Source organism: Centroberyx gerrardi, chromosome 14 (genome assembly GCF_048128805.1).
Source record: "Centroberyx gerrardi isolate f3 chromosome 14, fCenGer3.hap1.cur.20231027, whole genome shotgun sequence".
Lineage (NCBI taxonomy): Eukaryota > Metazoa > Chordata > Actinopteri > Beryciformes > Berycidae > Centroberyx > Centroberyx gerrardi.
Genome location: NC_136010.1, coordinates 26,711,141 through 26,733,170, shown reverse-complemented (window position 1 = coordinate 26,733,170; position 22,030 = coordinate 26,711,141). Strand labels below are relative to the sequence as shown.

Genomic DNA, 22,030 nt, shown 5'->3' with positions numbered 1-22,030 from the left:
CCATGGACATTTAAAAAAAACAAAAAATTACTTCAACCTCCCCCTGCCCAATCCTCTGCTAATCCTTCCCATGCTCTCCCTCCACCCTCCAGGGTCCAGCCGAGCCCCGCTCCCCTCCTTCCCCTACCATCGGTGGGAGCCGGGGCTTTGTCACCATGCGGCTCACCGTGGTGTTGATAAGGGGAGTCTGGCTGTGGGAGCTCAGAGAACATATGGTTTCACTAAAGATATAGGGAGGTTGGGGGTGGAGGTGTGTGTGTGGGGAAGGGGGGCGGGGGTAACTGGTTCCTCAGTCAGAAGAGGCTGAAGCCAATGATGGGCCAGTGAAAAGAACGGAATCAAATTCCTCCTCTTGGACCCTCTTCCACTGTTAGATGTTGTGTTGTGTTGTAATTTCCCTTTTCTGGTACGTACCCACTTTCCCTCAACCTGCCTCGTGTGCTTTGGCGTTCGTTAGCCATTTCCTACGTTTCCCAGAATGACTTTCAACCCCCAGAGAACGGGCATGAGCGTTGCTCTCAGCTGTGGGTTGCACATGTAGGTTTTGAAAAGCGAGAGTGATAACGATAGTAAGAGAAAGAGAGCAAGAGTTTTTCCAGTCACGAAAAGTGAGACTCGCGTCCCTTAACTGAAACCACAACATGCTTCTTCTCTCTGCTTCTTCTACGATGGATTTCTCCCTGTGTGATTGTTGAACGTTAGTGCTAAATGGCGGCTCTAGAAAGAAGCTCTCGCTCTTTGATTCTGAGGGACAAAACCTGACTTTTACTGTTGATGTTTTAGAGCGCTGAAGCATTTTCTATCAAAGTCCATTATAGCTGCACTGGTGCATTACAATAGCTGTTTTTAAACAAAGTGTTTCAGGGTGGATTTTCCCTTTAAATCCTCCAGCTTCATCTCATTTACAGGCACCCGATGGTTTTGTTTCCCTCAGTCATCGGCGCTCTATAAGGGTTTTTCCCTCAGATCCAGGGTAGAAATCAAACAGTTGAATGAATGGCAGCTCACTGTTGACCGCCCACCCCATTCTCCACCGCCTTATCACTGATTTACTTTCCACCTCCCTTTTGTGCTCCGCCTCAACCCCCCTATATCTTTAGCCTCGTCGCAGCGGCGCTTCTCGATCGATAGGCGAACGATTGCGATGACACACAAAAGAAGATGCTTATCCGGGCTTTGGCATCTCAGCCCTTCTGCATGTCACTCATCCCCTGGCAATTACCAGTGCCAACGAGCTCATCCAATGCGCTGGAGGGAGGGAAGCATGTAGGGGGAGGCGGGAGGAGGAGAGGTGAGGAGGGGGTGGGGGGTGTGAAAAGAGGGATTAGAGGATTCATTTCGCTCGGCGCTATCATTCTAAATCTCTAAACCAATTGCCTCTTCAAGTAGAGTCTCTCATTTGAACAAGCTTATTTCCATTCAATTCCAACTTTGCGGTGATAACTGCTCTCTTCGAGCTTTTGTGCCAACGAATCCTTTGTTTGTGTTTGAATTGGTCACTTCTTAATGCCATAGATTAGCGGGGATTTTCTTTCGGGGGAGCGCTTTGTTGACTTAATCCACGCAACTGGATTTCCCCTAAAATGATCCACCAAAATGTAGGCTGTCTATGACATGAAGACGGTTAGTGGCGTCATCCTTGGTAGGCATGAGGGATTTTCCTTCAAAACCATAAAAAAACGGGGGTTTGCCAGTTTGGGAGCAGTTGGTGTTTTTATAATGAGTGACCATGTTGACCCACGTCTCGCTGCATCCTGCCCACTAAAGACAACACTGGAATTATTCGGTCGATAAATTAGTCAGCTTTTGACCTTTCTTCATGATTCCCACCAACCTTCATGAGAGAGACAGAGACAGAGAGAGACGGAGAGAGAGATGACCAGGAAGACTTGTCAGTACCATGGGATAATAGGAAACATCTGGAAATCCTGCCCTCTCTGACCCTTGCTTGTGGCCACACACAAGTGTGATTTCACATGTGTGCATATATGTAAGATGGATGTGTGTGTGTGTGTGTGTGTTGGCGTGTGTTTCCCTGTGCCAGTGTATGACTGCAGGTATCTAGCATTGTGGCTTCTTCACACCTCTTTCGCTTCCTCTTTCCGGCTGGTGTTGACTATTATATAGGTACAACTGCAGTTCCGATTAACAAGGCTCACTATGCAAACAGGATGACACATGTACATACACACCGACCGGTGCCCAGGAAGTCACATCATGCAGGAAGCCACCCTTTGCGCTTCCTCTTCCAAAACTTCAGCCTATGTCTACCCCCTTCCTTTCTTCTCTCTCTCCTCCATCTCTCCAGCCCTCCCCAGTTTCAGTGGGAAACACCAGCATCAGGTTTCTCTGGGCCGGGGGTATAAATAGCTCCAGTTTCTGACTCTCACCCTGGCCACAACGCCGGTGGTTTCAACTCACTGCGACCTCAGACCCACTGAAGTCATACGGACCCACACACACACACACACACACACACACACACACACACACACACACAGTGGAAAACAGCCCATAGAGTCTTTACGGCAGGGCAGAGCAGTTACTATGGCGCACTGCTGGGGTCTTGTGAGGATTTTATTGTTACTGGGCTTTAAAACTCGCTGCAGCTTAATCAGACTTGAGAGGCAGGACACGGAGCCTCATCATGTAGCTCGTAACTCCCAGATTAACCAGCCGAGTGCTGCGGGCGGCATCCAGTCAAGACTGATACGATGGTGAAGAGTTACTTGAGGAAATAATTAATTATCAGAGGAAACCAAACTCAAACCCAAAAAAAATCTTACCCTCCCATCCAAATGAGTCAGTACAGATGTTATCTCTCATGATCCTCTAATGGGTTTCAGGCTGGCATAAGAAGGGTGTATCAATTCCAGGCTTGGGGCTTTTTTTGTCAGTGCTCAAAACAATCTGTCTGACTCCCACCGCATGAGCTTTGTGAGTAGTTCGATGTTTTAAGCACTGTGCACCTCGCCATCACACTCTCGGTCCGTGTCTGTACGGCTGTCGCCACGGCGACAGTGCCGAGCCAACCTATCACAGCGCGGTGGTGCATAAAAAAGGGGGAAAACGCCAGTTCCCAACTTAATCTTTGTGCTTTTTTTAGTCATGTGCGTTGATAAGCCAGTTCTCAGAGGCATAAGACTGCACCAGGAATTTTAGGAATTCAAGTTAACAAGTCTAAACCACTGTAGCGCCCGGGGGCATATATGATGTCAAAAAAACACAAATCCCCCCCTTTTCTACAGTGATGTTTTCAAATGTTCCTAGTTTTCCGTGGGTGCTTACAGCAGTGAATTAGCATAGAGGGGAAGCGATTTTACGTGATCAGCATTTGAAGATTTCTCTGAAAATGATGTTGATATTGCCCTCCATTTGATTACAGTTGTCATTTATTGGATTAAATGAATCTTTCTCTGTGAGTTGTGTTAAGCAGTGGTTAAGTGGTTACAGAAGTGAATCTGTTCAAGAGTGTGTCCTGTGGAATTTGAGGTGTGTGGGAATGGTTTCTAAGGTTAGAAAATCTTGGACCCTTTAAAAATGGAGGGATAGCACTATACTACTGATTTCTCTCTCTCTCTGTCAGATATCAGACTACACTCTGTCAAGAATGCAGACCAAAGAGACTTTTCAGATGTGCAGTTTGGGTCACACAGGGACATTTTTATGACGGGAGTAAACGCCAAAAAAGAGACAGCACCACCGTGGATGTGAAAAGCTTTGTAAAGTGCTTTTCAACAGGCTGATATTTGAGACAATCGGTGACCTGGCCTCGATTGTAAAAGCACGGCAACATGAGATCACCGATGTCCCCTTAGAGATCATGACCCAGACAAAGTCAGGACAAGTACTTTCTCAGAGTGAGACGCTGGGCGCAGTAATTGGGCAGCCAGGTTTTTAACCGTTCTCTTCCTGAGGTGAATAGGTAGGAATGGAAGGACGGCTGTAAAGTGGCTTGGCATAGACTCCCAGGAATTACCATTGCCCTCCCCAGGGAACTGGTCTCCTATTTGGTTTACGGACAGAGGCAGCGGGCCCGCAACGTTTGTTGGGTTTCTCAAATACAACCAGATGTGTGGGTTCTTGAGGGGGTCAAAGGTCATTTGTCCCATTGAGAAATGCTAGTCAACAAAACAGCATTCCACCTCCAGACAGCCCTGCTGAAGCACGGATGATATGGCAAAGATGTTCGATTAAAGCCTAGGTCACACTAGAAGACTGTTCAAGTCTTGCCCGACCAGGACAATTCACACTAAACGACTGGTCTGCTTTCCGTCCCATTGGGAAGCTGTTCACACTATGCGACGGGACAAAGATGTGTCACACATGAAGATGAGGCATCACACACTACCCGATTTTGTCATTCAAAAATATTCTCCCATTTGTTCAGAACAGTTCACTGTGAATTCAATCACAAAGTGAGTGTTATATTGTTTCCATGGTGCAGAAGCTACAGTTTACAAATGTATTTTGAAGTGACGTAGTTGCAAGGTTAACAGTAATGAAGAATTTTGTATTGGGCTTCTTTCACTTAATTAGTAATTGCATATTTATGTGAACTGATTCGGGCACATTGCCATTTTATATGAGATGTATTCCTCCAAACAAAATTGCATAGCAGCTTAGCAAGAGTTGAGCAAATGGAGTTGGGAATCTTACTAATGCAAACTATTTACATGAGTGGGTGTTCTCCTCCAGTGCATTCTCTTTTTCTTCCCCCTGCATCTACACTCCCATTAGCTGTTGCCAGTGTCACTCTCAGATTTCAGTCTTGGACCGTTTCACACTACACAAGCCTGACCAGACCCCCCCACGATCGGTACGGTCAAGTCAAAATCATTTAGTGTGACCTAGGCTTAAGGTTGAATTCTCATTTTAATGTTAATCTAGCTGCCCCGGGTCCTCTGGAGGACAAAAAGCCGGTATGTGTGTTGTGACAAAGGTGATGGATTGGGGAGTGTGTCTGATGATGCCTCATTGGTGGTTGGCCTTAAGAATGCTAATAGAGCGTGCTGTGTGTGCACACGCCTCCTTAAGAACGTAGTGGACAACCTGAGGGAGCGGTGGAGCGGTGGAAAGGTGGTGTGAAGGTACCTGAGCTCCATTCACACGGGGAATACAAAACATAGCTTGTTAACACAGCTAAGGACTGCTCTCACTACAAAACTAGGGACGACTTATGCTTTGATTTTTGCCATGGTTGTCATTTATTGCTGGGTTTTTTTTAAGATTAGCTCTAAGGTAAAATATTTCAGACTGCTAATTATCTGAGCTTTTGGCCTGTTTGTGCTATTTAACCCCATGAGTTAAGGAGGCTGACTCTGTTGTCATAAGTGCGTTAACTGCCTTTGACAGCTGCTGACAAATTTCTTCTTGCGCCTGGATGCTGAAGGGCTCTTATTTTGGCATCGCTCCAGTGTGATGACATTTTTGCCGACTAATACTCCATGTTAAATACTTGAGTCATACATGCTTGAGCTGTTAATGTGATGGCTGCGTTCTCTCGCGTTGACACAAAACTTTTACCGAAATGTTACCACATTACCACAGACGATTTTTCAGGATTTTGCTCCCGTCTGTTATTTACATGACCTCCTGAAACAGAATGGATCTCTGACATTTATAGAAAAAGGCTGCATGTGTGAAAGGAGTCCTTGTCTTGAGTGAGGTTTTCAGCTGTACTGTTTGTGTGGCTGCTCCATTGTACATGTCGTGTGATTCGTGTGAGCGATCCTAGAAACATCACGCTTAGAAGTGGTAACTAACATTAGCTGTTGCTGCCAAAAAGGAGAAGTTGAGGGAGAAATGTAGGTCATCTGTATCAGTGTTTTCTAGGCTGAAAAAGACATTTGCAGAGAAGATTTTATCCAGCAGCTATTTGGCCCGTCCGTTGAATACAGCTCTCCCTATCAGGTCGGCTACTGTCTAGCGTTTGATTCAATACCAGTGGGTGTCCTCTTTGATCTTCCCCCTGCCTTGTCTGATGGCCATCATAGCATAGTGGGATGCTAATTCAGTTCCTGACCACCATCATCTCTGCGTCTGTGCCCATGACACTGCTTATGTCTGCCTAGCTGAATGCCAGGTGTGGCACTTTAAGTGGCTTGGCTCTGGTGCACAGTGTTTATGGAAGCAAGCGCATGATTTTGTTCTCACACACACACACACACACACACACGCATGCAACTTTTTGCCATACTGTTAGCCTACACATAGTTGCTTCATTTCATCATAGTTATCAGGACAGGACTGGCGTGTAACAGCCAATCTTTTTAAAGGGAACAACCAACCCTAAAACACTTAAAAAACAGTTATTGGCAATGCATCTTGCATTTCTGGGCCCATTCGGTTTGGATGTGTGTTTTTCTTATTCCAGTGGATAACTGGCCAAAGGCAGACAACTTGATGTCACATTGAGATATTTTCAGCACAGCTACAATGGAGTTTGGTAGCAGAAAATTTTTCAGCGATCTAAAACATCAACAGTAAATGTCAGATTTTGTCCCTCAGAATCAAAGAGCAAGAGCTTCTTTCTAGAGCCACCATTTTGCATCTATGTTCAACAAACATACAGGGAGAAATCCGTCGTAGAAGAGGCAGAGAGACCAATTTCTCCACCTCAGTAGACCAGAATGCAATGCTGCCAGAAGACATGTTGTGTTTTCAGTAAGGGGCGCAGCTGTGATCGTAGACACACCCCAATGTTCACAAACTAGTTGGCTAGCTAGCTATATTTATATGCCTCTTTGCCCTCTGTTGACTGAAAGCAAAACCGCCTTGTCTGGGGGTTGTCGAAAGGCATTCTGGGAAATGTAGAAAATCACTAATTGAAGTAGAAGTAGACGAGGCAGGTTGAGGGAAAGTGGATACACCAAAAAAGTAAATTACAACACAAAATAACTCCTTGAATGCATTGATCACCACAGACCGATGAGATCTAACACTAGAAGAGGGTGGATTTGTCCTTTAGCAGCCAACTCCACTACCTCTCTTTCGTCAGCCACTGTCTGCTCTGTATTGGAAACTCGGTGGGTCTCTGACGGCTCACTCAACACCACGCTCTGATCCCTATGTCTGTCGCCGCCGAAAAACACACGTCCCAACGTCCAGATGGCCTCTCCAATCTGGCCCGCGATGTTATCTCCAGCGCGCCACATGTCGCCCCTCGACAGGACAGCCGCCCCGAACAAGGCCTCGCAGACAAACCTGCGTTCAGAGTGTCGGCACTGATGGAGCTGAAATTAGACGTCTATTTAGATGAGATGAAACTTGAATGATGCAATGCAAATGTGCATCGCAAGCTATTCACATCATCATTATCAGAAGGAATGTATGTGAGAGAGAGAGAGTGTCCTGTCCCTCTGCAAGGGTGTGTGTTTTGTTCCTATGGCTGCGTAATGACTGAGGTGAGAGTGTGTCTGTAATTATGTGGCAGGAGCGGCCCAAACAAACTTGAAAGAGCGGAGCCATCATAAAGGATATTTATAACGGATTCATTACACGTGCAGCCACTGTGAAAATGGGAGCACCTAGCTAAATGAGACGGTAAAGAGGGCCGTCCTCAATTTTGCACGCTTTATGCCAGCTTGGCCAACAGGCAACGCTTCATCATTACCGGAACCGAGGGGAAGGCAAATGCTGGGACTGCTCACTTGCATTACTGTCGTCACGCCATCATTTAGTTCGCAAAATTAGGGTTCGACCAATATGGAGGATATTTTTGGATTAAAGCTGCCAAAGTATTTTGTGTCAATATTCAATATCTTTAAATGTGAACATGCTTGTGCCAAAAAATGTGTGTTTTCCCCAGAATTTTAATCTTGGTAGAATGGAAAAGCCCCTGAAACATCATTTAGATCATCATGGGACACTAAAATTGCATTAGAATCAATTCAGGTTAAGGGTTTCCCATAGACAGCCAGTGTAGTATTGATGAATCCTACAATAAGTATGTATTAAAACAAACTATCATATCCATTATATTGGAAGTGGATGACACTGACTGATATCTGATTGGTAGTAAAAGTGCATGATCCACTCATGAATGGAATAGAGTTGATGTGGGCTTGATGAGCAGACAGTCTGGGTGCTGTGTTGTCTTCAGCAGGAAGTCTCTGGTCCGGTCCTGTCTGTCCGTCTTTGAGAGACCTCTGTGGCGGAGACACTGTCTCATCCCCCTGTAGCGCTCCCTTTCCGCCCGTGTGAGCCACTCAAAGAGCCCTGAACTTTAAAGTCCTTTAAAGCGGAAGTGAGTGAGAGAGGGGGGGGAGAAAAAAAACACAGGACAAGACTCAAAGAAGACTTTGTGTTTTGGCGATGGGCACTGCCAAAAAGGGGTTTCTCTTGGAAGAGGGAGAAGGATGGAGGGGAGGGTAAAGGGGGAGTTGGGGGAGTTTTGGGAGGGTAGGGGAGAGTTGTGAATTACGGCTTGAGAGAGAAAGAAGTCTGCTCGGGTTTGCTGGGGTCCCTCATTGTGGCAACGCCACGGGCCTTTCTCTGGCTCCGCTGCGCCCGGGCCACAAAGGGGATTTCTTCATTTATTTATTCAATTTCATGCCATGTCGACCCCAAAATGGCCTCCATCCCCTCTCCAAAACTGCCCTGTCCTCCTTTGTGGCCAGCCACCCCCGTCCCCTCTTCAAAATAAAGAGAGGCCCTTAATGGACGCACTGTTTTTAGCTTGGTGTTGTTTTCTGTTGGAGGTGGTTGGGTTGGGTGGGGGGGTAGAGAGTTTGGGGCTGGTGACCTAAGAACTTACATACAAAAGTCTTGAATCTGTGGATCTGGGTTGTTTTTTTTCAGTAGGTGTGGGAACCGAAGCGAATTGAAAAGGGGCTCCCAGGGCCCGGTGGAAAAACCTTGACAAGTGTTAGAGCTGTTCTGGATACACGGGGGTCTCTTGTGAGATGGCCCTGCCAGCGCCGAGCTGAGTGAGATGGCCCAGCGTCGCTGCTGAATGCTGATGTAGCCACGGACAAACAGGAAAACACTCCGGTTTTGTCCCAGTCTCCACCCCCAAAAACATCCTATCCAGTTTTATCATGGTAGAACTGCTAGAATGGGAGAGATCTACTCCCCAAAAATTGCTCTAATTCAACAAGACCAAGTTTGATCATTCAGCAAACACAGACTAATGCAGTTAAAGGCTGTACTTTACTAGCAAAGGACAGCTTCAAACAAATGGCGCAAGGACACACTTGACGCACATGCAGCCATTACAACATCTTCATATGCGTTTCCCATATGTTTCCTGTCAATTTGAACCAGCTTTGACCAACAGGAAGGATGCAATCTGTCAGGTCAATGCCACATCTCGGTGTTTCCCTTTCTCCACTTTACTACAGAATCTATTTATCAAATGGAGGATTATGAACACAAGTTACAAGTTAACTGATGCAAAGTTAATGCCACTTGCCAGTACACCAATATATGTGTTTCTCTCAATGTTATTAGACTATTCATCATTTTGTCCAGTAGAACAATAAGTAAACAATAAATAGACAAACATTTCCCATCAATTGTCCTTTTAGACGAAGAGGAACAAACACCCATAAGTACATTATTTAGCAATATTTGTTTGAACTGGTGAACTCTGATTACATGTTCAGTTTAAGGCTTGTACACACACACACACACACACACACACACACACACACACACACACACACACACGTACACACTCACATAAACACAGGGACACAAGATCAATGAGGCACCTTCTCATATCACTTCATTGTTGGTTTATTCTGCCATGATCCAGTGTCAGGAAACCAGAAGTTGATTTGATTTGTTGTTTTTTTTGTGATTGATTTAGGTCACGGGCCACTTCCACCTACATTGCCCCTCATTGCATTACAACCTTCATGGCTTCAACAGAAAGAGCTTATGGATTGATTTCATGGAAACAATTAATCCCAGAAGTAGCAGAAAACCTCTTTTCTCTCCACCACCGACTCCGAACTCATCCCCTCCTCTGTCCTCTCCGCCTCACCAGAACGGCAGCGCAGCCTCTTTTGTGACTTCTGCTTTTTTCTCGTGCCATCCCGGCTCCCCCCTTCCTTTTCTTTCAGCTCTAAGCTGGAGAAGATCTGACCGTCAGCAGTCCAGAGCCGCTGTGCGAAGAGAGAGAGAGAGAGGGCTTAGAAATGGATTCGAACGCTCGCATTTCCCCCTTTTGTAACCCGCACACGTCTTTTACGGCTTTGCTTCTTGCCCCCACAGCAGAATTAGGAACATGGGGTACGCAAAAAAATATACCAGGCTTGGTGCCATGCTTTTACTGTAAGGATCAAAGAGGGTTTTATATATTTTATATATTTTTCTCCGCCTGTAAATGGAAATTGCACTGCCTCTCCAGTGGAGCACCCAGAAAAATTTGGAGCTCAGTCTCAGAACCCTTCTTAAATGTTAAAATGTTTTCTCATAGGCCCTCTGTCAAAATTATGCTGCATGTTCTTTAGTTGCAATATATGAGAAGGAGCAATACAGTCATCAACAGAATCATTTTCATGTTTTATTGCATTATTGTGTAATTGTCCAAGAGCAGGATGCTTTTATTAACTTGTGCAGAGAACTACTACCCCAATCCTCTTTGTGGATCAGTTGTACCAGTCAAGGCACCATGATCAAACGTGTCCATAACTAGGCCCAGTTCTCATGAGCCTATTCATCTTCCCATTGGCTAACCTTTGCTGTAACGTAAACATACCAGTTAAAGGGCCCCTCTCCTCATGACTGTATGCTAAGTGACCCTCGTGGCAACACCTCCTGCAAAACAGCATGACAGCAGCTTCCACTCGGAGTACATTCAGACGTTCAGCCAGGCACACCACTTTCGCAACTTGACCCACTTTGAGTTGCGACATCCCTTCACTTCTCTCTAGTTGTCTCCCTGCTGGGTTTTTAGCAGGGTTTTTGCAGAGTTTCCCACGTTGAGAGATGATGTGTTGCTCATCGCCAAGAGTTGATGGGACGAGAACGCTTGTTAAAGAGACAAAATTTGGTGATCAAAGCTATGCCAGCTGATTCAGAGCGATCTCCTTCTATTAGACTTAAGTGAAGACCTTGACTGGATTGAAGTGAATCCCCTCTCAGATCATGCATGTCAGTCTAGCTGCAGGTAGAAGGCTGCATTTAGAGGCAGACGAGGCAGACGCCAAGGCAGCAGGCCTTTTACTCACTGTCCAGTGGAGCGGACAGCAAGCCCACACCAGCATATGGACCATCTGCATCTTCGCACCTCGCTGTCTGGCCCCTCTCCGCTCCGCTAAACCTCGACAATCGGCCAACCCCACCAACCCACATCTGACCCTTTGGCTGTTGGTCATATGGGACTATGCCTTGGTCAGCGGTGATGCCAGTTATTGGTGTTGAATGGAGATCGCTCTGTCTGTGGTGGCGATGAAGGGTGTGGGCTAAAGCTTTCCCAGCCTGTACATAATAAAGACAATGCTCATGTAGTTCTGTGAGCTGAATGTAATCACGGTATTGAAGAATATGCATGATGTTGCCCCATTCATTAGGTAATCATTGGCACAAACTTGGATTGTGATTGTGTATTAGAGCTGAACAATGAATTGAAAAGAAATAGAAATCGCAAAATGAACTTCTGCAATTTCCAAATTGCAAAATATCCAAAATGGTTTTCTAAACAAGGTACTTTAGGTAATCTTTGGTCCATGAATCAAGTACAATATACTTTTCTTTAAACAATTTTAAAGTTCTAAAAAATGTATGACAAGAAAAACTAGTGATATATGAATCGCAGTTTAAATCGCAATTGCAATATTCTGTCAAAATAATCGCAATTCGTTTTTTTTGTGTATATCACTGCAGTGTAGCTACAGCACTACAGTGTTAAAGATGAAGTGCATGCTGACAAAAATCATAATTTTACAACATATAGTCGGAGATGTGACAGTTTGTTACAGTTTGGTTGCATGCTAGCACAAAACTAGCAGGCTTCTGTTAGCACACGGCCTAGTTTGCAGTGTTCAGTCAGACATATCGCCCACTTCCCTTTCACAAAAGCCACACTTCCTGTCCAGAAACGACATCTGCTGCTTTTGTCTCAAGAGGCAGCACTTCACTCTGCATACAATGTTTATTTCCCTTCCCCTGCTGAGTCGAGCCGCTGCCTATCTGCTTGAAAGGAAAAAGAATTCTTAGGTGTCTGGAAACAAAAAGGTGGTGGCTTTTGTTCAATCGGATTTCTGTGTTTTCACTTCCTTGTTTGCATGCCACACACACACACAAACACACCAACAAAGACGTGAATGTCCACTTCCTCTGTTGCAATTTGTGATTTTTTAACTTGTCTTCAGGCCTTTCAGCGCACTCTTGCATGTGAAGAGTTGCAATAAAAGGGAATAGTGACTCTCAGCTGGTCGAAATCCCCCCCACCCTGACCCGCACCCCCCGGCCACCCTACCATTCACCAAGTGACACATTTGACACCTTGTATGTAAACTAATTGACTCGTACAACTGTTTGTAAATGGGGGGGGGGGGGGGGGGGGTGTCAGGTTGGTGGAAAATGCTAATGAAAAGCTAACATGCTATGCAAAGTTTACAGGCTTGTGTCTGGGAACTGGATCCTGTGGGTCCTATAGGATCGGCTCTCACTGTCTGAACTAAACCTCTTGAATGCGTCGCTGATTTTTCTTTTCATGGGATGGAAATGTCCAAGTGCTAAGGACTTCATCTGTTAGGTTTCTGTAGCGGAGTATAAATTCTATATTTTGACCTTTAGCCCAGATCATGAAATCCACATATAATTAACACACACAGTTCTCCCTACATTTCACTAAGCTATCGTACTTCACTGCAATCACTCTAGTGCCTGGTCCCTTCCTTTGTTGCCAAGAAATGTCCTCCATGAATTTTAATATCAGGTGACATTTTGCTAATACCTGGTTATTGCTGTCAGGATTTAATAGTTTGCTCCTAGCGCGACCCCCGTCAGATAATGGAGTTGAAGTGCGCAGGCTTTTGAGGGCGAGGGGGAAATGGAGAGAGGCACGGGGAGAGAAAATTAATAATTCAGAACAATTGTTGAGCAATAGAAAGAACTCCAAGGAAACCCTGACAATGCTGTCAGTGCTTGCATCACCCGCAGTGTTAACTATTAAAGCCGCCACTGCCAGGAGGAAGAGGGCCTCATACCTGGAAGCCACTATGCAGAGGGCTCTCGATTAAATATTAATCACTAACTGGTTTGATGCACATGACAAATCCCTGCTTTTATTTGGCTGGTTTGTAGTTGATGTAGTTGACACAGTTGCTTATTGTGATGAAGTGGACCAGGTTTATTTCTGTGTGTCTTTTTCACTACAGTATGTGTATATTTCTGCATGTTGCATCTGTTGAGGCCATGGTTGACATTGAGTCAGCCAACTAAGCTCAAATTAATTAATGATGTCTCTGCCACACAAGCACTGATAAGCACCAAGAGTTTGGAACCTGCTACTGCCGCTTCATGCTAAATGATGCTGGTTGCTCACTCTATGAGTAAGTGATAGCGCTGCACAATTAATCGTAGATATTTATATGCCATGATTCTATGTTTCCGTGATTAATAACTGTGTAATTCAGCAATACTGAAGTGTTAAATTCCCCTGAAAGTTCCGGTGTGGTATATCAAGCGTTGCTGTTACGCCTGACCAGTCACAGCCTTTGCATTTGCAACATGCACCAGAAAAGCTGTTTTAGTTCATAGACCACAATAAGAGTAATATAGTAGGAGTGAAAACAAGACTTTCCAGCTGCTGCTACTAGAAATACTTCACTGAAAAAGTAAAAAAAAATGACAAATATATGTTGAGATGAAAGTGTGGCTAATAATCATGATCACAATATTTAGGAAAATAATTGAGATCATTTTTGCCATAATCGTGCAGCCCTAGTGAATGATCAATTTTTATATTCCAGCAAAAGCTCAGATATCTAAAGGCAACCACATAGTCATAATGCATAAACTATGCAAGGCTGCAAAAATGTGTCCTATTAATTATGCACATTTTGTTACATTTCTTTGGTTGATAAATGCGAATAATCGACTCTTCTTGGCATTGTAGAGCATGCGAACATGCATATTTCGGAGTATGAATTTCTCTCATATGGCGAATATTTTATGGCTTTGACAACTTCCCTTGCTGCAGCTTTTACTGTTCTAGCAGACTGATATCTTGGCGGTATAAGTCTGCATTAGTGTCGTCCTTGACAGCTATTTTGTGGTTTGTCTGGGAGGTCTAGAGTGTTGCTACTATTCTCCTGTGGGATTGCAGCATGAGCAGTTTTCCCCATAACAGCCCACCACCCCTCTGGCAAGAGGCCGTCATGTGCAATATCTCTGTTCTGCTCCGTGCAGCAGCTGAGCCTCTGCACAGCTGAATCATCACCATGAATCCAAGGGTATCGAAAATGAATTTGTGTCCCATCTGACCAACTATTATTAACACATTACGTATTGATGCCACTATTGAATTGAACTATTTTTAGACGTCTGGGAGTAAATGGGCAGCTCTTCCGCACAATCTGATGTGAGTTGCCCAGGGCAACAGATGTCGTTGTTTAGGAACGGTTACAATGTATAGCTTTGTTTTATCTATGAAAATCCAAGATCTGTCCTTTCAATGACCAAAGGTTTTGCTTCAGGCAGCGGGCTTTAAGAACAAAATCATCTCCTGGTTCATCTCTTTCATCCAATTCTTAACCAGTTTGGGTCGAGAGCTGATCTCCAGGCTGCTTTTGTCCGGTCTGGCACTCTGAATCGGGTGTCCGACAATCACTCTATCCAGCTCAACCAGTCTCTTCATCATTCTGAAAATGGAAATGGCATTCATCAATGCAACAACCTGTCCTTCACTTACCTTAACATGATTACTCACCATGAGCCAGAGCAAGAGATCACACCGAGCTTAGAACTGGAGCTGTCCGATGACGGCGTATTGACGTCGGAAAACAGGCGGAAAGGTCATCTGAGATGCGGGTATGAAAATAAACGAGGAGTGTCAGCCGTAACCTGCCGCCTCACTGCCTGTTGATTTGGAAGTAATGAGCCTGAATTTAGTCATTCAAGAACTGTGTCCAGTGGGTCGTGTAGAGTTACAATGTGTTTGCCATGACTACTGCGTTTGTTGTTCTTCATTGATCTCTTTTTTTTTTCCAATAACACCCAGTATTTTGGAAAGGGTGGCGCTTTCAATATTCACCTCACATCTTTGTGTCTGTGCTTTCCATGCAAATTGTTTTGTGTGACCTATGATGGGCTGAGGATTATCTGAGGGTACAATCACACCTACAGTTCGTTTCCTTTGGTCTGAACCAAAGTGGAAAAGTTGACTTTGTCGCACTTTTGTATTTGTATTCCTTTATGTTCACGCTGCCCAATTACAAGCTCCCCTGCAACTTTAGCTAAGCGTGACGGTCTCTTCGACGCTCTTCCTCTCTGGTGTTCATACCAGTTAAGAACACGAGGAAACAGCTGAATATGAGCATGAGTCCAGACTTCATTTTGTTATGCTAGGCTTTCCAAGCATGAGGAACTGCTCACTATCAGATGTCAACATCGGTGTTTTGTGGTTGTTTCCTATAGTTAATTGGCATTATATTCTCACTTCTAACGAACCACACCTCAGTTCTCTTGGAAGAGGATCGAGAACTGCATTTTCAGCCGTCTCGGTGCGATTATTTGGAGTTTGAATGCTATCGTTCTCTCCTGCCTAAATGACCCGAATTAAAGAAGTCAACACTCCAAAGTTGGAATTAACCGCTCCAAACATGCTTGGCGTGAACGCCTCCTGACTGCGCTCCTCTGAAGCCAGTGGCTCCCTTGTGACTTGAGGACAGAAAAACGCTTCCCCTTTTCTCTTCAAATAAACTTGTGTGCTTTGCGATGGAACAATGCCGACAGCCAATACAACCCTGGGTGAGAATGGCCACGTCGGGGCGAGACCTGGACTGAAAGGACCTCTTTGTTGCTCCTTCCCACCATCCACCCCCCCCACCACCGCCACCCCTACCGCCACATCTGTGTGGCACATTTTGTCTTGCGAGTGAATCTCGCCTGGACGGTAGCAGTACAGGATGTCAATAAGGCGTGACTCTGTCTGGATACTTGGAGTTTTTACCTCACCTTCTGTTCCATCCAAACAGCACCACCGCTTTTCCTTTTATTTCCCCCTCTCGCCCAGCTCTCTGTTGTGCCCCATCTCCTCCATCCGAAAGAGACTGAGGAAAGCCTTGTTTCCTGGCCTGTCTTGTCTTCCCTGCCAGGGGGCAAATCTCTCACATGAGTGACTCCTCCAGTGTGGACACGGTACAAGTTGCCATATGGGAGATTTAATTAGTGTATGCCTCAAGCACAATCAGCCCCCCTCCCAAAAACCAGTCAAGAACACTACAACTACCACTTCCCTTTATAACCGGCTTTAATTAGGTCCCAGCGCACTGCTAAAGACCTTTTGCCTTCTATTTTGGTACGACCTGCGTAAATGCTAGTTAGGGGAAAAAAAAAAAAAAAAGCTGGAGCGAGTCCTCCCAAAGTGTTAGGTCTCGAGAGGAAACGATATGACAACTGCTTGACTGCCTGGTTGGCTGCGCTCTATCTTTAGAGCCGATGTGTGATTATAAGTGTCAGTCTTTCATTATAGGCAAGCGAGTTAAGTAATATATGCGCACATCTGTGCACATGTTGCATGTGTGTCTGTGTAGAGCATGCAAGGTTTTTTCTCTCACGTCTGTGGACATTGTGTATGTGTGTGTGCTTGTGTGTATAGATCATTGTGCTGCTTACTGCATGGTGGCTTTGGGTTGGTAGGTGTGAAGCAGGCAAGGGGTCCGCATGGAACAACAGCAGTAAGCTTTGCCAATACTTTTACATTTAGTCATTGAGCCCTACACATTTTTTTCCCTCTGTAACACACTTCTTCTTCTCCACGTGGCAAGCTATCAATTTTCAGACTTGAGACGCAGAAACGGAGGCAGACGCAGGCGAAAAGGAGGAGACTTGCCAGACAACGGAGGCGAGAAGGGTAGAGACGGAGAGAGTGCTTTGGGGATACATATCTCCTCTCCCCTATCCCTTTGTTTTCAAGACAGTATTGACGTCTGGAGATGAGGCAGGCAGTCAGACTGAGACGAGTAAAGTCGCTCAGACACAGAGAAACGCAGAAAGAGGAATGGGGAATAGAGAATGAAAGAAACTGTTTGCAGATTCAGTTCCCTTCTCTCCATCCCCCCTTTTTTTTTCATCATTCAGGATTTTGAGTGGCAGGTTAAAGCTCCCTTAGAGGCTGCCATGTACACACACACACACACACACACACACAAACTCACGCACACACACACGTGCAAAGCTCAACTTGACATGAGCTTATTATGGTCCCCTTCAGTGAAATGGTGTGTGAAGACGCTGCAACAATGAGCCAGTTATTTCAGGTGGTGTCTCACAGCTGAATGCACAGGTAGCTTGGCCTGCACTACAAAAGATCCATACACTGAGCGTCTGCCGTCTGCCATCAGAAGACAATGAGAAAGCGTCTGTCATATAGTGGAAAGTTGTACAGAATGGTAGCTGAGGGACAGTAAAGCCAAACAACTGTCATGCATCTATCTCTGCTACCAAGCAAGGCAATTTTCCGTGAAGTAGGCTATGTGAGCGTACTTTCACATGAGTGTCCTCCTGCTCATATGCTTGTGTGTTTATGCTCATGCATACTGGTGTACCTGCATTTGTATAAATGTATCCACCCCCCAAAGCAAGTGCATACCAAATGTGAAATAATCAGTGGAAGGAAGCTGGACTTCCAGTTCCAGACCACGATATATCAAAATTCAATATATCGCAATGTGACAATATGTATCGTCACATTGCGATATTGTCACATTGTGATATATTGAATATGACAATGTGACAATATGTATCGCGGAGCAGAAAAATGAATCACGATATTAGCTACATTTTATTCTTCTGTAGTAAACACAACAATCATGAATGGCTTGTGCATCATCATCATCCAGATTGTATTATTTGCACTTTGTAATGACATTTTTAAATTGTTGTTTACATTCTAGCAAGCCAATGCCATCACTAGAAAGATTTGTGTCTCAGGAATAAACAGAATTCTGCACAGTCATACTTTATAGCTAGACTTTATATATCTATACTTTTTTATATAGAGAATTATATCTTCATATCGTCCCATCGCTAGACAGAACACATCAGAGCACTTGAGTGCAATCAAACCCTCTTAGGGCATTCAAAAGTTTTTATGCTGTGCTTTTATTTCTGAGACGCTCCTATAAGCATCTATAAGTGCAAGTCACTGGGAGTGCTTACAGAGCTAAATGGAATGGCCATCGCATTTACTGACACTCTTTTTTTTCTTCCTTTGTAAATATAACACAGATGATCTTGTGGCTAAGAGGCTTTTAAAAAAAACTCCTGATGCTGCATCCCACTGTGCGTATCAACAATGAATTTAACCACAACTGCCTCGTTTCTGTTTTCTCCTCAGGCGTTTCTGCACCGAATCCGACAGACCGCAGATGACCAACAGTGTCTCTCACCCGAACATGTCAAGGTATGACTGGCATTTGAGTTCCTTCTCTAACCGAACTCCGCTGCCAAAACACCCTGAAGTCCCAGCGGATTTGAAATTTCAGCTTTTTGTTTTTCGGGGGGAATGAATATCATACAAAGATGATTGAAAAAGCTAATATTTACTATTTATTCTTCAATTTCCCGTCCCTCCCCATCTCTTCTCTCCTCCTTTCTCTCCATCCCCTCCATTTCCATCATTCCCCCTCTGTAGATTCTGTTTTCCAACATCGAGGACATCCTGGAGGTGCACAAAAAGGTGTTATCCGCCGTGGAGGCCACTCTGCAGCCCGAACCACATCCTCAGCATGCACTGGGACACGTGTTTCTCCAGTTTGTGAGTGACACACACATGCATGCGCACACATACGACAACACGCATACTATGTAAGCATGCAAACACACACACAGAGGCACATGGGCACTCATGTGGGAGCACATGCGTGCATTCCTCTTACATGCAAATGCACACAGAAACTCCTTTTCATGGGTTTCCCGTAACCACAGATCCGGGAAAAGCGTGCAAAGCCTGCTGTGAAAAAACCCCTTAATTTGCTCTTTCTCACATGCGCTCCCCCCTCCCATCTCCTACACACACACACACACACACACACACAGAGACTACCTCCACCCCTCTGCCTTTCCTCTTTTTCCAAACAAGCCCGCATCCTGTCAGGCAAAAAGAGAGAGCCTCTCTCTCTTCCCTCCCTCCCTCTTCATCAACCCATGCAAGGCTCTGTCTCTGGCATCTCCTCCTCTCTCTATCCATCCCTCCATCCATCCCTCCACAGCTTCCTCTCCGCTCTGTGCCCCCCCACAATTCCCCCCTCCCGCCCTCCCCACTCCCCTCTGTTTGAACTCGTTTGGCCCCAGGGAACAAACAAAGAAGGGCCTGTGTCCGGGGAGGAAGAGATGGTGTGTCACTCAGCAAGGGGACAATGCCTCTACTGGTAGCGCTCAATCTCAAGCTCTCTCTCTCTCTCTCTCTCTCTCTCTCTCTCTCTCTCTCTCTCTCTCTGATTTTCACTTTCACTAAAACACGCAAACCCCACACACACAACAAGGTATTCCACCTTGTCAGCCTGTAGGACAACATTTCAGTGGAACACTATTTGCAGACTGGAGTTTCAGTTTTACAAACATTTCTCAGAGGCAGAGCTGCTCTGGAGGCAGAGATAATCTCATTGGTTGAGTTACACCTCAGTGGGCGGAGCCAAAGAACCACAGTTTTTCTGAGGGCATGTTAGCTAACTGGCAAGCTTTACTGGCAAAGAAGAAACTGGTCAAAATATAAACAAAAAATCCAAATGGTAATGACTTCTTTTTTCATTCACTCATGACTTTGGCATTCATGCTGTTAGAAGGTCAGCAGGCTTGCTAACTAGCCTACCTAGATAGCTATCGGCTAGTATGGCTAGTTTGAACTTGGAAGGTCAGCTAAGCTAACTAGCTAACCAAGATAAGGATGGCTAGGTTGTATTTTTTCAGTTAGTAGTACTAGTCTACTACTAGTCTTCATAATATTAGCTTCCTCCTCTCTTACCTCTTGTCTTTTTCACTGGGCTTCAGTCTAACGCTACTTAGCCAGTCTAGTGCTACTTTGGCTCCACCCACTGAGGTTTAACCAATGAGATTATTTCTGCCTCAGAGAAATCCAACCTGCGCACTATTTGCTCAACCGGTTCACCACTCTGTAGTGAAACATCAAATAATCAATACTGATCTCTCCCATCTGCCTGCTTGTTGCGTGAATGACATTTAATGACATCAGCGGGTAGCTGTTGAATTGGCTCATGGAGATGTGCCGTCACGGCCGTCAGAGGCGTCCTGGTCATTCCATAGAGAGTCTGTAAGGCCAAGGGTCAGAGCGGGGAATTGATTTAAGGAGCTCAACATGGTTTTTCCATCGCTCCGAGGTCAGACGGGGAGATAGAGAGGTCAGCCTGGATGGGTGATGGGGAAGCTGGTGGCGCTTCGCTTTCTAATTGAAGCATTATGTCTGAAAGGAATTGTCTGGGTATCTCTCTCTCTCTCTGACGCACTCTCTCTTTCAGTTCCCTTCATATCAGCTTTTTCTGCCATGACAGAGAAGAAACCTATGTTGCCAAAGCAATATAGCGTATCAGTTCAGGTAAATCATAAGCATTAACAAATGACTAGTAGTAATTAAACAAAGTCAATAAATATTAGTGTTATAGAAATAATAATAATCATCTAATAATATTTCAATGCAATTATTCCATTCAATTAATTAAAACCCCTGTATATAGATATGCTTGAAAATGGAGGGCATATAGATATATAAAACGATATATATGTGTGTGTGTGTATGTAGACATGGGTATATTTGTATACACACACACACATATGTGTATGTCATATATATATATACACACACACACACACACACACTCACTTTTTTCTGTGTGGGTTTGTTCATGCCTTGTGGAAGTCTATCTCTTCATCTGTATCTCTGTGTGTTTATATATGTTTCTGTGTGTGTGTGTACGTGTGTATCTGTGACTATGTGTGCCACAGTGTTGTGGCAGTATTGCTGTGCTGTTGACGTATTGAGCTTCCCACAGCCTCCACCTTTGTTTCTGTGTATCCATTACACTTCGCGCTCCAAACCCGTGACCTTTCTCTCCCTCAACACTGACTCCTCTCAGCCAATCGGCCGGCCCCGTCTGGCGCCCTCCGACCCCGAGCCCTTGACCTCAGCCAGAGGTCAACGCCATGGCTGAGATTTGATTAACCTCCTGCATTGTTCCGCAAGAGACTGTCTGCCACTCACGGTTAGGGGAGAGAAATGGGAAGATTCATTCCCTGCTGAAGTCCGATGTTGCCAAGTGGGTTGGGAAATAAATAAATAAATAAAATGTATATGCCCCTTAGAGCTAGTTTCCTCATCAGTATTAAAGAGCAAGGGAAGATCTTTTAACTTTAACCAAATATTCATCTTACTGACTTGAAGCAGAAATGCTGAATCTCAATTTCCTGCGAACACACTAACACACACAGATGTTTCAACCACACCGGCATGCGTAGGATTATTCAAACAAAACAGATCTCACGTTAAAGGAGAATTCAGAGACATCAATATTTACTCTGTTTCTGGGTGTGTGCAACCGAGGGCCATGCGAGAAGCAACAGTCATCTCCTTATGCACTTTCTGAACTACACTCATTATGCTTTGACTCGGCGCGACTCCTCGGTGCGTGATATTGCCCTCTCGTGTAGCCTCCGCCATAACATTCCAGTGATGGAGAATTAAAGAAAAAAAAAGAGACTTATGTTTATCAAAAGGGACAAACCCAGCCTTTGAGCTATTCTAGGTACAAGTGATGTCCTTCAGAGCGGTCGTGGCGTTTTAAAAGTTGACCCTGTGCAAATGAAAGGGTCACATTTAAGTCCCGGTAGAGCATGTAAG

At 44.9% G+C, this 22,030-nt stretch overlaps 1 protein-coding gene across 1 annotated transcript in view; it reads left to right on the top strand.

Annotated features, from left to right (window-relative positions):
- prex1 (phosphatidylinositol-3,4,5-trisphosphate-dependent Rac exchange factor 1) overlaps positions 1 to 22,030 on the top strand; it is a 92,562-nt gene that overhangs the window by 3,693 nt on the left and 66,839 nt on the right. The window contains exons 2-3 of the mRNA XM_071911153.2: positions 18,518 to 18,583; positions 18,815 to 18,937. Coding sequence (XP_071767254.2) covers positions 18,518 to 18,583; positions 18,815 to 18,937 — 189 coding nt within the window. The remainder of the gene's footprint in view (positions 1 to 18,517; positions 18,584 to 18,814; positions 18,938 to 22,030) is intronic.